We start from the raw sequence: 15,516 nt of genomic DNA on the forward strand, positions 1-15,516 counted from the left end.
CTTCTCATGTTTAGAGGGATTATTTACCCTCTGAAGCCACATTATGTCAGAAATAACTGTGCATGCTGTGTAGGACAAAGTACCCTTTCTGACTAATCAAATTAAAGATCGAGGTGACTCAATGTTCTCCTGGGTTGCAGAGCAACATGTGTTTAAGTCAATAATTTTTTCCTTAAACTTATTTAGAGTGTATGTTTGTGTCAGTGTCCACAAATTAACCAATAGGGCGCTGAAGGATATGTTTCCATGTGTTAGCCTCGGCATGCAAGGTGCTGCCAGATAGGGGTTGATGGCCTTCTGTTGAACATCCCTTCTTACCAGGAAACATAAGTAACTATCAAATGTGTTCCCATTTGCAAATATTGCATAAGGTGAGAGTGTTTTCACAAAAGCTGGATGGTAGCCAGAGGAATACTGGTGAGGTGGTAAAAACAGAGAGAGATTGGAATGTGTTTTCCTAAAATGTTGTGTATCTGTACTTGGAAACCACCCTTGTGTGAACTGGCTGCATCCAACTTTGGTTTTTTTTCTTTTTTCCTGGAGTTAATTTTCAAAGTATAACTGACTTCTCCCGAAGAAGCCTAACATTCCAGTAGTGTAAATGGCAATGCTGGGATTGTAACCTCTAGGGCAGAGGATGGGCAACAAGGGCCTTATCCGTTTATGGTTTCCATGCCAACTTCTGGCCTCAATTACTTAATCAACCCTAACATTTACGTCTTCTACATTTCCTGATAAGCGCATGAATGACAGTCACAGACTGTTCTTGTGTCCCTATATGAAGCGATTTACTGTGATCTAATCTACAAGTGAACCCGTGTTGGTGTTGTCGCGTCTAGGAAACGACAGAGTTCCACGCCAATCGCCAACCTGTAGAAAACAATTTCAGGAGGGAAAAGACACAACAGCAGCAAGCTCTTCAGAAAGTTTAGACTTTATTGCACAGGTGCACAAAGCCGGATCAATGGGGGGGGGGGCTTTGCGATATTTCGGTTCAGCCCTTTGGGGGGTGGTTGAAGTTTTTGTTTGTTTTTGGTTTTTTTTTGATTTTTCCCCCTGAAACCACACTTTGTTTTTTTTTTTTTTTTTTTGTTCTGTCGCTTGGGTTTTTATTGAAAAATATAATCTTGGGCGGCCAAAAGTCTTTTTCTTTCCATTTAGTACCAGAAAATTTAGAAAACCCAAATATGAAATTAATTTCCCTTAAAAGATTTGACTGACTGCTTAAAAAATTGTTTTAATGGTTGCTTTAACAGTACTACTTAAAAGTGGTTGACATCAGTTTCATTATTAGTGAAATAATTGATACAGCTGGGTTTAATGCGGCGAGAAACCCCGTGTTCGCCGTGCTGAAATTATCCGCTTTTCCGTCCCTTGTTCGAGGGCCCCCATTGTACTTTTGAAACAAGCTCGTTTTGTCGTCCGTTCAACCGGGTTTGTACCGGGTTACCTCTGGTTTGAAACCTCTGCGCCTGCTAATCCCAACGGGCGTGGGCGCACTGTAAATCAGAATTTTAATCACCGCGCCTGGATAAGGAAACTCAACACACCGTCTCGGTGTCTGACATTTTAAAACAATTCTGGGTTCCAGCTTTAGCAATTTTTGAAATTAAAGACTAATCGAATGTTTACTTTGTGCCGATAAGCCCGCAAGTTTTGAGATTCAGTTGGCGTTACTCCTCCTCTAGATCCAGATCGAAACGCGGAGCACTGTAGGGGACTGAGGGATTTCCATTGGGATTTAGGGAAGCTGCCTTGAAGAAGGCAAGCTTGGGCCTGGCCTGGCTGACCCTGGTCTGATTTGAGTGCTGTGGATTTAGTGAAGTAATTTTTCATTGTAGCACCTGGTTACAAAAAAGAAAAAAGTAAAAATAATGACAGCAATCCCCCCCCCCCCCCTCAGTCCTGCCATATCTGCTGCACTGTGGTCTTTTGAATTTTTTCGTAATTAAAATGCAGCAATATACCAGAACTGGGGAATTGGCCAACGCCCATTTTTTTCCTAAACCACTTGAGTCAAGAGTGGACCCTTTCAATGAAAGATTCTGACTGGCTAAATCCAGATGCTAAAGGCTACATCTGTTAAGCCAAGGTTCGACCGTTTTGTAGCATTGCTTTGGTATACTGTGTGCTTACTTTTGGTGCCCCTTAGAAATGTAATTTCTTTACTTTATGTACTTTACTTTTTATTTGCTTTTCCTCCTGGTCGTGCTCCAGTGTTCACGCTAATCGTATATATGGTTGAATAGAATCAATGGCTATCGTACACTCTTATCGTAGTGTTTGATGACCTTTCACCCCTGGGTCATCATTCACATAAAACAAACTCCTGTCATTTTTTTTTTTTTTTTTTTTTGTGGTGAGGGTAAAATTCCAACTTGGGGAGTTGCCGGAAAAAGATAACGGGGAGCATCTGGATTGGGCTTATCTCTGCTGTCTATCTTCTCACGCGAGTTTGTCAAAGGAATGAATAAAGCGAACGTAAGCGAATGTATTTTCATTGCTTTCCCTCCCGGACTTCTCCCAAGTTTTTATCCGTGACACAGCCCGGATGTGAGCGGCAGGGGCTTGATCCGTTTCGAGTTTTCATTCCTTCAACTTCTGGCCTTAATTACTGGATTAGCCGTCTGACATTTACACCATCGCCTGACATTTTAGCTGCATTTCTTGATAGGCGCATAATTGACAGTTCATGTCCCGATATGAAACATTTTCCTGTGATCTGATCTGTAAGTGAACCAGTGTTGGTGTGCACGGCTCAATTGGCTCATTTAGCCAGGGTAACTGGTGGGAACAAAAACCCACACACACACAAACACACCCCGCCCTTCAGAACCAGAATAACCCACCCCTGACGGGACTGTGAAACATGATTTTCCTTTAATTTCCTTTCCTTCACAAATCTCTTTCTCTTTCTTTATCAAATGTTTCATCAAATAGTTTCTGAATGATCCAAAATTATTTAATAAGTTGGACAACTTTTAAGTACACTACGTTCAGAGAAAATCTAGTTCATCCAGTGTACTCAACTAGCGTACTCATTAGTAGGCAAGTAAGTTTATTCAGACATGGTCTTTCTCCTAAACTGGATTAAAAACAAGACCAGCGTGCCGTGCGGCATTCTTGGACCAGTGCTTGGTCATCTCTGGTACAGATCGGGTGTTAGTTAATGTGTAGTCCTTACGGCTCCATGAATGTTTTCTCTTATTACACCTCGGCCATTCCACAACAGGTCTACGTCACTGGTTCCCAACCTCGGTCCTGGGGGACCAGTGTGCGTGTGCTCTTTTCATTCCAACCACAGTTGCAGTCATAGAATTTTTAACAAGCTGTTACTTCTCATGTTTAGAGGGATTATTTACCCTCTGAAGCCACATTATGTCAGAAATAACTGTGCATGCTGTGTAGGACAAAGTACCCTTTCTGACTAATCAAATTAAAGATCGAGGTGACTCAATGTTCTCCTGGGTTGCAGAGCAACATGTGTTTAAGTCAATAATTTTTTCCTTAAACTTATTTAGAGTGTATGTTTGTGTCAGTGTCCACAAATTAACCAATAGGGCGCTGAAGGATATGTTTCCATGTGTTAGCCTCGGCATGCAAGGTGCTGCCAGATAGGGGTTGATGGCCTTCTGTTGAACATCCCTTCTTACCAGGAAACATAAGTAACTATCAAATGTGTTCCCATTTGCAAATATTGCATAAGGTGAGAGTGTTTTCACAAAAGCTGGATGGTAGCCAGAGGAATACTGGTGAGGTGGTAAAAACAGAGAGAGATTGGAATGTGTTTTCCTAAAATGTTGTGTATCTGTACTTGGAAACCACCCTTGTGTGAACTGGCTGCATCCAACTTTGGTTTTTTTCTTTTTTCCTGGAGTTAATTTTCAAAGTATAACTGACTTCTCCCGAAGAAGCCTAACATTCCAGTAGTGTAAATGGCAATGCTGGGATTGTAACCTCTAGGGCAGAGGATGGGCAACAAGGGCCTTATCCGTTTATGGTTTCCATGCCAACTTCTGGCCTCAATTACTTAATCAACCCTAACATTTACGTCTTCTACATTTCCTGATAAGCGCATGAATGACAGTCACAGACTGTTCTTGTGTCCCTATATGAAGCGATTTACTGTGATCTAATCTACAAGTGAACCCGTGTTGGTGTTGTCGCGTCTAGGAAACGACAGAGTTCCACGCCAATCGCCAACCTGTAGAAAACAATTTCAGGAGGGAAAAGACACAACAGCAGCAAGCTCTTCAGAAAGTTTAGACTTTATTGCACAGGTGCACAAAGCCGGATCAATTCAGCAGAATTGAACCTCGATTGTCAGTTTTGCATACATTTTATACACAAATTGTGCCCACAACCCCCCTTTAACATATTTCTAAAAATATCAGCCATCTGGTCTTTTCTGGCGCAGTAAGGAGTTTCACTTTCCTGTTCGTGGGTCAACTTGACTTTTTTGGCACAAAAATGATTTTCGGTCCTTATGATGTTCTTAATGTATCAATAGTTAATCTTATCATAGTGGACAGGTGGCCCAAAACTGATTTTTGGTTCTATTGATGTTCTTAATTAATCTATTGATGTTCTTAATTAATCTTCATCAGTGGACAGGTACCCCAATCTTCCCTTACTTTGTACTTTCCCACTACGCATACACCACGTCATTGCTGTCTGTATTTTTCCAATTTTCCCTTACTCTGTACTTTTTCACTATGCATACACGTCATTGCTTTCTGTATTTTTCCATTACACATACAAGTTCACAGAGTTATAGCCTCCTGTACTTTTTCTTTTTATTCAGGTTACACAGGGGTCACTGTAAAGTATTAGTTTTCTAAGTTTTCTAGCATATTTCTATTGGGTAATAACGTTTTGTTAGTTTTTTTGGATTATATTTTTAGTAATATATGATTAGCTTTTGGTTAGTGTTATCTGCTGGAATTATTATTCGATTAGTGTTTTCTGCTTAATGAGTAAGTATGATTTTTCTTAAGCCTTCTGCGTTTGCCTTTTTTCTACAGTGGATACTGTGGTTTCTTGCGTTACCATAAGCTTTGCTGCAACTACTGATATAGAGTTATTGGATTACATATTGATTATATTAGTATATAGTTATACATGTGATATATGAGTGTATATAATTTTTATCATGAAGCATTGAGAGTTTGGAGGAAACGGTCTGATCAACATTGACAGGAATACCCTTTAACAAAAAAACTTTAACATGTGTCGTCATCACACTCATGGGGAGTCTCAAAATTCTCCTACAGTGTGTACAGCCAATTAGCTCATTTAACCAGGGTACTTGGTGGAAACAAAAAAAACCTACATACACACCGGTACTCCTTGACCGGAATTGGCCATTCCTGGCCTGGGGGAATAGTGCTTGTCTGTATTCTACGATGTCCAAAGCTGAATCATTTTGTGCTTCTCTGGAAAAATTCACATTTGGCCAACGCCTTGTATACTCTTAGTGATATGGAAGTCATAGCTGAGTCATATGACAAGAAGGCAAACATAACCCAGCCCTGTCCCTGGAGATCTACTATCCTGCAGGTTTTCATTTCAGCCCTGATTTGATTGATAGGTCTGATTCCACTGATTACCAGCTCAAGATCTCTCGCTGTTGAATGAGGTGTGGCTTTGATAAAGCTGGAGTGAAAACCTACAGGACGGTACATCTCCAGGAACATGGTTGAGCAGCCCTGATATAACCCCTTGAATTTAAAATTGGCATAAAAAGGTACCCCCAGTACAACAAAACTAGTGTTTTCCCATAAAAAGTTAAATACAAAAACCACTCCTCCAGTGTAAAAGTGCAGAAGAAACAAAAAATGTAATTAATACCTCTTACCCAAGCATTAAACTGATGCAGTCCCAAAAATGGAAAACAGGCCCGAAACTTTAAAATAGAATGGCTGAAAATATAAAGCCATTTCGGAACAGAACCCAAACTGGGACATTTGCAATTCCTGCTACCCTGTGTGTACCTAGGGATGTACCCAGAAATCTTTTTTGTGTAGGCATTTGTATATACTGTAAAATGCCGTGTTAAAAGACAAAACATCAAGCTTCTTTTTAACGTTTTGATCTCTTTGACCCCCTCAAAGTATGTGAAATCATTCCCCTTCATTTCATTGTTACTAATGAAACTGACTTTTGAAATGAGCTGCCAACCGAAAATTTCATTTCTCTCTCTTGCTTTCTTTAGACAATTGTGTCATAAAATAATTTATTATACAAGCATGTCAACATTAGATTTTTTAAAATCTCCTGAACACATTACAGAGGGTAAGCACAAACCTCTGCTTGAAGTTAAGTAACCTTAATTACCATTAAGCTAAATCTTAAAAAAAAGGGAAAATAAACAAACGCTTTAGTACTTCTCCGTGTTCACGGCGCTGAGATGTGGCCTAACCCCCTAACCTCACCTTGCATCTCTCCAGATCAGGAAAGGTGAAAGTTCACCAGCCCCACCTACGCATCTAGCGTCAGTTGCAGGGAAGATTTCGTACCGTTTCGTAAGCCCCGCCCCCCCCCCCTCCTTGTCACATGGTATCGCGTGTCACCGCTGGGGAGCTAAGCCAATGGGGCCGGGTGCTGGCGAAGGCGTCCGAGAGGAGCGGAGGCAGCTGTCCTGCCGAGATACGGTACGAACGCTCAGGCTCCCGACCGAAATAAACCCGGCCCGGCCCGCTCAGAGAGAGAGAGAGAGAGAGAGAGAGAGAGAGCGGGCTAAACATAGCCAGCCAGCATTTGCATGCTGGAGCGCTGGCTTAATATGGCAGCTGCATCTCGCCGACACGCCGAGCGTTTGCTGTTAAAACCGGTTTGAACCGCCACTGTGGCCAGCCCCAAAGACTCCCTGGAAATCCACACTGATTCCACAAAGAATTGCTCATTTATGACATTTCCCCACAAGCTAATGTGCAAAATATCAAAATAAATACCTACATTCCCTAGGATGTTGCTTTCTTTAATAATATCTTGTGGACACGGGTAACTTGAATCCTTGCTTGTAAATACTGGCTTGTATTGGTCTCCATGCGTCCTGGTGTCATTCTGGTCGAAATACATAATGCCTTGTGTAATAGTTCTTATAAATGCATTTAAAAATGTTTTGGAATGTATTTCTAAAGTTTTTTTTAAGGAGGGGTACCACATAAACAAGATAAACCATTGCAAGTGCAGAAAATGTTCACATCCACAATGTAGGACAAATATTTAACCACTTGAAGAGTAGGTTTTATGGAATGTTTTTTCAAAATTTGAAGTAGGTGTTTTGTAACTTTGATTGTGACATCAGCATTAGAATGTTCGGCTAAAAACAATCTAATCACATACGTGTGATGTTACACCTTAAAGGGCTAAGACTACATGTGAGAACTGTAATTGAGGGGGAAGGGGGGGGGGGGTTGTGAGGTGAGTGACAGGATTGATTATTGAGGGGCACACCACACACACACAGGACAGGACAGGCAGTTATTGTTTGAGAGTCTTTATTGCCATTTGTTACTCTGATCTGAATGGATTTTCAGCACACAGACACAGTGGTGGTTAAGCATGAAGCCCTTGGTGTCATCAACGGAATCGTAGCTATCACTGTTACTCTTAAACACTAATCCAAATTGCTTGAATGGAAGACATCTCACAAGGTAGAAGTATTGATGCACAATGATGAGTTAATTGTGTGTTAAGTATGAGGTCAACAGTGTTAATGTGTCTTTTCTCAACAGTATCCTCTTCCCCCCCAAGTGCTTTGGCTGTTGGACGTACACCTGTTTTAGATTTACTGTATCAGTGTAGATTTTCACACAACGCAACCAACCTCATATTATTTTTATTTTTTTACCTCCCAGGCAATGGAACTGTCAATAGTATTCATGTTTCAGAATTCAACTGACTGAGCGATTATTATTAGAACTGTGTTTGATACAGTGCCTTGCATAGTTTATTTTATGTTTTTTTTTTTTTTAACTAAATTTTGAGTATACATGCAGTGTTTTGCTTACGTTTATGAATAATTAATTTATGTGGAACTATATCATAAGCACATTACTCTGGAATTACATGAGGGGAAACAAAGAAATTCACTGTTGATTCAATATAGTAGAGGCTTTGTCTTCTGCAGTAGCATTAACCAATAAGAACAATCAATTAAAATAATTGCCATGCAGAAACCATTAGTGGAAGAACACAACTAAACCTAGCTAAAATAAGCTCCAAAACCATAAACTATGCACACATCAAAAATCTCCGTAAATATTTTGTATTTATAACATATATTGCAAAACCTTTCATTCATGAGTGAAAAATGAATAACACTTCATCAGTAACATTTCAGAACTTTCAAAAGCTTTAAAATAATCATTTACAATTTCTGTTTCGATCAAACTCAGTTTTGTCTCATCTGTGAACACATTATTGATCATATACCACATCAGTTTTAAAATGTAAATAACTGTGTTATAAAGTATATTTCTTGTTTTAACCTGATTGGACCAAGCCTTTGTAGGAAAGACATACTGTTGAGAAATTTTTTGCCAGTACTCCACAAAATGACACAATACATATGCTTTTTGTTATGTACATTACAATTATATATATATATATATATTTAACATAATAAAAATATCCTGTTATTCATACACCTGCTGACCGACCCAGGCTATTATGCGATTGGACTACAAGGGCAATGTATGTAAAAATATACACAGTAAAAAATGAACATGAAGCCTAGCTGCAATGTGTAAAAACAGCAAATATTTTTAACACTTTTTTTTTGTTTTTGTAAAACTTGTCTCACAATGGTTATTAGGGTTCATAATCAAACTTATGAATGGCACTTAAGTTGTGAATTTCACGACTACAACAACAATGAAGGCTGCCCTAAGTTACTGTGAGGGAATGTACGCGTTGCCCTTTCTCTTAAACAACAAAGGACCCACAATTTCAAAATCACTAAATGTCAAAGCCATTTTACTTTTATTACTTCTGACATAACATAGGGAAGAATATCCTTCAGAAATGTAAAAATTTCTGTCACGAGTTAACCCTGTAGATTACAGACTGTAAAGCATCTTTTCGTGATAAATAATTTTAAAAAAGCTCTGGGTGGTGTGAGGCAATCTTGATTACAGATTAATAATCTAATATCCATAAAATATTAGCACTTGTTATTTGAAAGAATTCCAAGGTTTTTAGTGTGCTGTTAATTCAATCTTCCCTTCTTAAGATACTGCCTTGCAACGCAATGCATGGTGCATTTCCTTATTTTCATCAAAATAACACTGCAGCTTTCACAATAGAACACACAGACATTTATATATAATATATATGTGTATAATTGAAATAAAAGCCATCACAAAATAAATCTCTGATTTATTTTACAAATAAAAGTAAAAGAAATGTCATATTCTAACACAGTTTTAAAAGTGCTAGCGCAATTATCTTACAACAATGTGCAAATGTAGTTTGTAGCATTATGTTATTAAGATCTAGTACATTCTAACTGTATTTTTTTTCTCCACTACGTTACAATGAGAGATGACTGTTTTCTATGTCACTGTGAATGGCAGAATTCCCACAGGCTATATTTAGGTATTCAGGTATTCTGGTAAAAGTTTTTGGCCATTCATTGTTTGACAAATGGGTTCCATTTAAGACAAAACAACAAAAAGGCAAAGTTCGGTATCTACCGCCCATGGTTGATGCGAAATAATCTAGAATGTTCTGTTAAAGAAAAATCAATGACCTGGCTGTGTTAGGGACAGAACCATTTCTACAGTGTTCATCAATCAGGCCAAATCACTGCCCCAGGACAGTGCGGTCGGCTGCGACTGTCCCCTTCAAAGTACCTTAAGCTTATCTAGGCCAGGGATCTCAAACTCAAATCCTGGAGGGACGCTGCGTCCGCTGGTTTCCGTTGTGTTCCGGCACTTGTAACACAAGCGCTTCGTTTAAGCCCTTGATTAGCTAAAGACTCCCGCACACCTTGTTTCCAAGGCTTAAATCGGCTGTCGATTGCGGCCCTCCAGGACTGAAGTTTTTGAGGCCCCTGATCTAGCCCGACTACACGGCCTAACTTTCCCCGGACGTTTACTCTTTTTAGGACCGAAAATATCTGTCCGTGTTGATACCTAAATTACTAAAAAACAAAATGTCCGCTTTGGCTGTGCTCGTTCTATAGACGTTATGTAAATAAACAAATAGCCTAGTGTTACATTTGTAATGCCCACGTGTTTCCGTCCTCTTTTTCCGTAAGGTCACCCTAATTTCCCGAAGTTGGCGCCAGCCTACTTCGTGTATTTACGCACGAGTATGTTTTATTTATTTATCTATTCATCTGAGGACTGAAAAACCCGGGATTATGCATTACGAGATCATTCCTGTGGGAAATGGAAATTGGGTAAAGACAGAAGCATGCGTGCAGCTAACAGGTCATCTAATTTCTTATGCATTTCCCATTGGGGGTAGATGAGAGAAGTTAAAACAAATCAGACAGGCACACGTTTAATCCAGTGTACTCTTTCATGAAACTTCTTTTTTCTTTCATTCTCAGTTCAGGACCACCGCCTTAAACTCCAGAACTTGCTTGTTTTCAAAATTGATTTTTTAAAATTTTTTAAACACCCATATTTGTTTGCAATACACTGGAGAGGCTAAACGAGGCAGCTAAAGTATATATATCGTTTTTATGGCAACAAAATACCCTTCTCTGGCATAGATTTATACAGCAGAGATGGAATGTTCCATTTGGCACATGAAAGTAACCGTTATTATGTCTACAAGAGCGTTAAGATTTGTCGTATTCAAAGACAAACAATATTCAAATATATTCATCAAAAGAAGTGTCTGCAACAGAATTTTTTTTTTTGGCAACTGAAATATCATTGGTTTGAGATCCGACAAAAGCCAGCAGATACTGCAGCAAATTACATACTGTACGCCTCCAAAGGACGATGTAAATCAAGGAAGGCTGTATCTCAATCAAAATGGCTCATGATTAGTTCACTACATTATCCATACTATTTCTTCTTTTGTATTGGCTCATAAAAGTAATAGCATGCTGATGAGCCATCCACTTACTCCAGTACATAGCCTTTGATGGAGTAGTAATATTGATTGTGATAAACAAAATGTAAGTTATTATTGTAATGTTTGTGCTGGGTGCTACTGGGTATAGAAAAAAATCCAGCTGGACTTTGATTTGAATGGATGATGGTAATCCTTCACTGTTAAATCCAGTGTGTTTTGGAAAATAGACTTTGCCTGAGTGTCAACTGCCACACTTTGCCATTCAGTTCTGTGTAGCTTGAATTTTATATCATCATTGCTGCTGATTTATATTTACATCAGCGATATATATATATAACTAATGAAGACCTGATGCATGTGGTGGAAAACAATGTATATTCATGTTTACTGAATGTCAGCTATTCAACTCCTCAAAACTCCTCAATATGGTTTATGTAATAGGCAATATTTGTTTTGTTTTTTGTATTTCATTGAAAAGCATGTGGGCCTGTGAATATTATTTAGTGTTTCTTTGAATGGTAAATGGTATGTCTAAATCCATAAAAATCACCCCATGCCAACATTCATTGTTTATGGTTCCGACTGGACACTCTCACGAGTGTCTTTTTCCATCTGTTCAGTGTGACGTCAATAAGTTTTTGCACTGCATTTTGGTTGTATACCATAACCGGATTGTGTTAGCAGGATCATATCAGATTGTTTCAGATCATATCGTCCCAAAATTTGTGATATTGCCAAACGTGGAACCATTGTCTCGAGAATCAAACCCATATCCTAATTGTGGTGAGGCCTGAGGTTTACACTGCTAATCGTAACTTATTGACACACCGATCGCTCAACTGATGCAAGTCAATACCTGCACACAGACACGCGTACAGCACATACGCACGATTGATTTTGAAATTGATTTTGAAATCGCACAGATTTGCTGCAAAGATGTCGACAAGTCACTGAGAGCACTAATGGAGCTGCATATATACTTAAAAAAAATTTTTATTAAAAAGGAGTGTAATTCTTCAAAACTATGCCAACAGAACTGATCTTGAAAAGCAGTGCATCATGGGGTATTAATATGCGCCAATAGTAAAAATACAACTTTTTTTAAATTAGGTAGTTGAAAGTTATTTTTTGTCCTTTAAAAAGTTGTGAGCAGCATGCTAATGTGTGACTGCGCCAGCCTGCGCTGCGGTAGCCTGTGGGAATTCTGCGGTGACCTAGTTCGGCTCCGGGTCGGACGGAGAGGCGGAGCCACCGAGCGAACGACGGCCGACTCGAGGCGTGGCGTGGCCTTCCGCCTCCCGAGACAAGCTGGCGGGGCGCCGGGGGGGGGGGCGCTCAACAGGAGGTCGAGGTGTAGGGTGCTAAGTGGGGGAGTCGTTACTCTGATTTCATCAGGGGGGGAGTACAAGGGCATCTGCTGCCATTTAGCTGGATTCCTTTTTCTAGCATCAGCACCAAGAGAACCATTTCGTTTCCATTTTTATTATTTAAAAATAAAAAAAAAGAAAATTTTAAAAAATTTGATGGATACCATGGTGTTGATCTTTACATGACATTTCAAACGGTACCGCACACTGATTGTTCATTTACAAGGATGTGCTGTTTGTGACTGTAGAGATGGACAGGCCCACAGCACAGAGAAGGCCGTGAGATGAAAATGGGAACGGGGGGGGGGGGGGTTAGGCCCAAGGGCTCAGCCAGCTTGTTTCGGGGGGGGGGGGGGAGGGGCGGACACCCCGAGTCTCCTGCAGACCGTCGTGCCTACATAACGCTCTCGAAGATGATGACCTTGTTCTCTTCGGTCCCCGGGGTGAGGGAGGCCAGGCTCTTGACGTCGGCATCGGGGGCCATGTACTCCAGGTGATGAGCACCCCACACCGGCTTGGTCAGGTGGGCCCAGCGCTGTGGGGGGAGAAACGAGAGAAAAAAAGAGGGCCTGGAATCACTCCACGTTACCACCCGAACCGGCGAACGCACCACGCTCATCAACACATGAATAATTCACCATGGCTCCAAGGATCAAAGCTTTAGATGGAATGCATGGGGGAAAAAAACATTGCATTATACTTCCTGTAAGAGCAGTACTACAAAAAAAAACTAGTAAAAAATTTATGACAACATACTTACAACAGTTCTGATAACCCAGTTACTAGTACCCCATACTACTAGTTTTATGTAGTACAACATATGGATTTGGAACAGTGCAATCCCATTAGGGTTTCTCTTAAAAGCTAAGCACTGTTTTCCCTATAGCAGATCCCCATTGTATTCTATGAGCTGCAGGCCAGAGCAAGTCTACATACTCACCCGAACACTACTTAATACACACACATCTGTTCACATGATTGTACAGAATTGTTAAGCTGTATATAGAATTGTTTTCAATGAAAATGTTTCCTAAATGTAAAATGAATGTGTATCAATCTAACATGCCTGTGTGAACAAGTGGGCCACCGTGTGTCTTCTGTGACTATGAGAATTGTTGTCAGGGACCTTCCATTTGAGGGAAGGAGGTTGTCAGAATGTTCTTGGTCATTTCTGTTCTGAGAGGTTTTGTCCTTCTCTTTGAGTAGCAAAGAGAAGATCAATATTTTACATTACAGGCATTTATCCAGCTCTCTCTATTTTTACACAGTAACCATTTATACAGCTGGATATCTACTGAAGCAGTGCAGGTTAAGAGCCTTGCTCAAGGGTATGATGCAACCTTTAGGCTACAACCGCAGGTCCAGAAAAATACACTATAATGCTTAGAGTTGGCTCCAGGAATTTTGTAACCGGAGGTCAACCGATGGTCAAGACTGGGATGGTAGACGGATGGTGTCTGATTGGCTGATGAAGCACGTAAAGGTGTGTCTGATTGGCTGACGAAGTGCACAGTTCGTCTCTGATTGGCTGATGAAGCACATAAATGTGTTTCTGATTGGCTTATGAAGCACAATAATGTGTGTCTGATTGGCTGATGAAGCACAATAATGTGTGTCTGATTGGCTGATGAGGGAGGCGTTTACAGACCTCCTTGAAGGTCCCCTTGGCCCTGAACAGCTTGTAGACCAGGCTGACGGGGATACATAGCATGGAAGACAGAGCCATGCACCAGCCAATCACCTCGCCCCACCACGGGTACACATACTCGTTGTTGTATGTCAGAGGCTTGTAGTTCATAAGGTGAAACAGGAAGATGCCCTTTGGAAAGAAACAGGAAAAAAAAAACATTCAGTTTCCTTGAAACCACAAATGAAACCTATAAAAATTTAAATCGTAACCAAAATTAGCATTGACAACTGACATTTTAGCGTAAACTGAAACAAACGAATCAATAGTCTTTCTATTCATTTGAATGTTAACAACAAATAGGAAAAACAGCTTTTTAATTAAAACAAAAAAAAAAAACGAAGAATGATTTGTTATATAAGGCCAAACCAGGGTTTGGGGTGAACACTGATATCAAATTGGAGACTAGTGTGCAAAATCCTATCAAACAAAAATCGTGGACCAAAATGGCTCAAAGCTTTATTACAGCAGTCAATGTCCTCCTAGTTGAATGGGACAAAAATTTTTTTTATTTTTATTTAAAGATCAAAAGCTTAAGCTTAAAGTTGGAAACGAGCCCGGCGAAGAAGACGTCAGAAGTGACACGCGTGGTGCCAGCGCGGCTCACCATGCACACGCATGGAGTGATAAAGGACCAGCACCACTTCATCCAGGGGAATGGCCTGTAGCCGATCATGCGAGCAATGTCGTCCATGAATCTGTCAGCACCTGGAGAAAGATGGCCAGAGAGTCATTGGAGTGACCGCCACCAGGCACGGCCTCAGTCACAGTCAACAGCGCACCAACGCACGCCAGTCCTTATCAGTCGATCCGTGAAGGCGTACGGAGCCCGAAGCTAGCACGTTGTAAGGATGTATGGTTAAGTCTATGCAGAGCTTGAGGATGTTTAAGATCAAAGATCATGTTGATATTCTGTTTGATAGCTCAATGATGGGTCTATTGAAAGACTGTAGTATTTTTTTTATTGTGTTTTTATGGTGTTCGGAAGGATTTTTTTATTGAGTGGCAATTGCTTCATGTTTCATAAACTAGACAGGTGTGATAAAGTACAAAGCCATTTTAAATCGAATTTCAATGTCTTATGGGGCCCTACGGTTTGCCTATTGATGTTTATGAGACAACGAAGAACCTGCTATGATTTAAATGCAACTTATTAAATTAAAGCGTAAAACGACATCCTCGCATCGTTCGCAATAAAGTCATTTACCGCCGTGATTTGGCTGCTAGGGGGAGGGGAACGTCAGAGTTAGAAGAGATGATAAAATGATAAAATAAAAAATAAAAAAAGAAGTTCACGCACCATAAACCCAGGAAATCACCATGCACTCCCAGAACGTCTGCCAGAGGAGGGTCATACCACTGGCCGAATAGTAGTCAAAGAGCTGGAAGACGTACATCCCACCCTGGGAAAACACAATGGTA

The 15,516-nt window shown here is 40.3% G+C and overlaps 1 protein-coding gene and 1 long non-coding RNA gene across 3 annotated transcripts in view; one reads left to right on the plus strand and one right to left on the minus strand.

The window, feature by feature from the left end:
* The first annotated feature begins 1,673 nt into the window (after positions 1-1,673).
* LOC135235282 (uncharacterized) lies at positions 1,674-7,133 on the plus strand. The gene is made up of 2 exons (XR_010324334.1): positions 1,674-4,167; positions 5,283-7,133. It is a non-coding gene; the product is annotated as an uncharacterized LOC135235282 (long non-coding RNA).
* A 352-nt stretch (positions 7,134-7,485) lies between these two features.
* slc6a8 (solute carrier family 6 member 8) overlaps positions 7,486-15,516 on the minus strand; it is a 93,975-nt gene continuing 85,944 nt past the window's right edge. For both annotated transcript variants that reach the window (XM_064300613.1, XM_064300612.1), the window contains exons 10-13: positions 15,395-15,497; positions 14,702-14,802; positions 14,056-14,226; positions 7,486-12,942 (exon numbers count right to left, since the gene is read on the minus strand). In XM_064300613.1, coding sequence (XP_064156683.1) covers positions 12,802-12,942; positions 14,056-14,226; positions 14,702-14,802; positions 15,395-15,497 — 516 coding nt within the window. In that variant the 3' untranslated portion in view covers positions 7,486-12,801. The remainder of the gene's footprint in view (positions 12,943-14,055; positions 14,227-14,701; positions 14,803-15,394; positions 15,498-15,516) is intronic.

Source organism: Anguilla rostrata, chromosome 11 (assembly GCF_018555375.3).
Source record: "Anguilla rostrata isolate EN2019 chromosome 11, ASM1855537v3, whole genome shotgun sequence".
Lineage (NCBI taxonomy): Eukaryota > Metazoa > Chordata > Actinopteri > Anguilliformes > Anguillidae > Anguilla > Anguilla rostrata.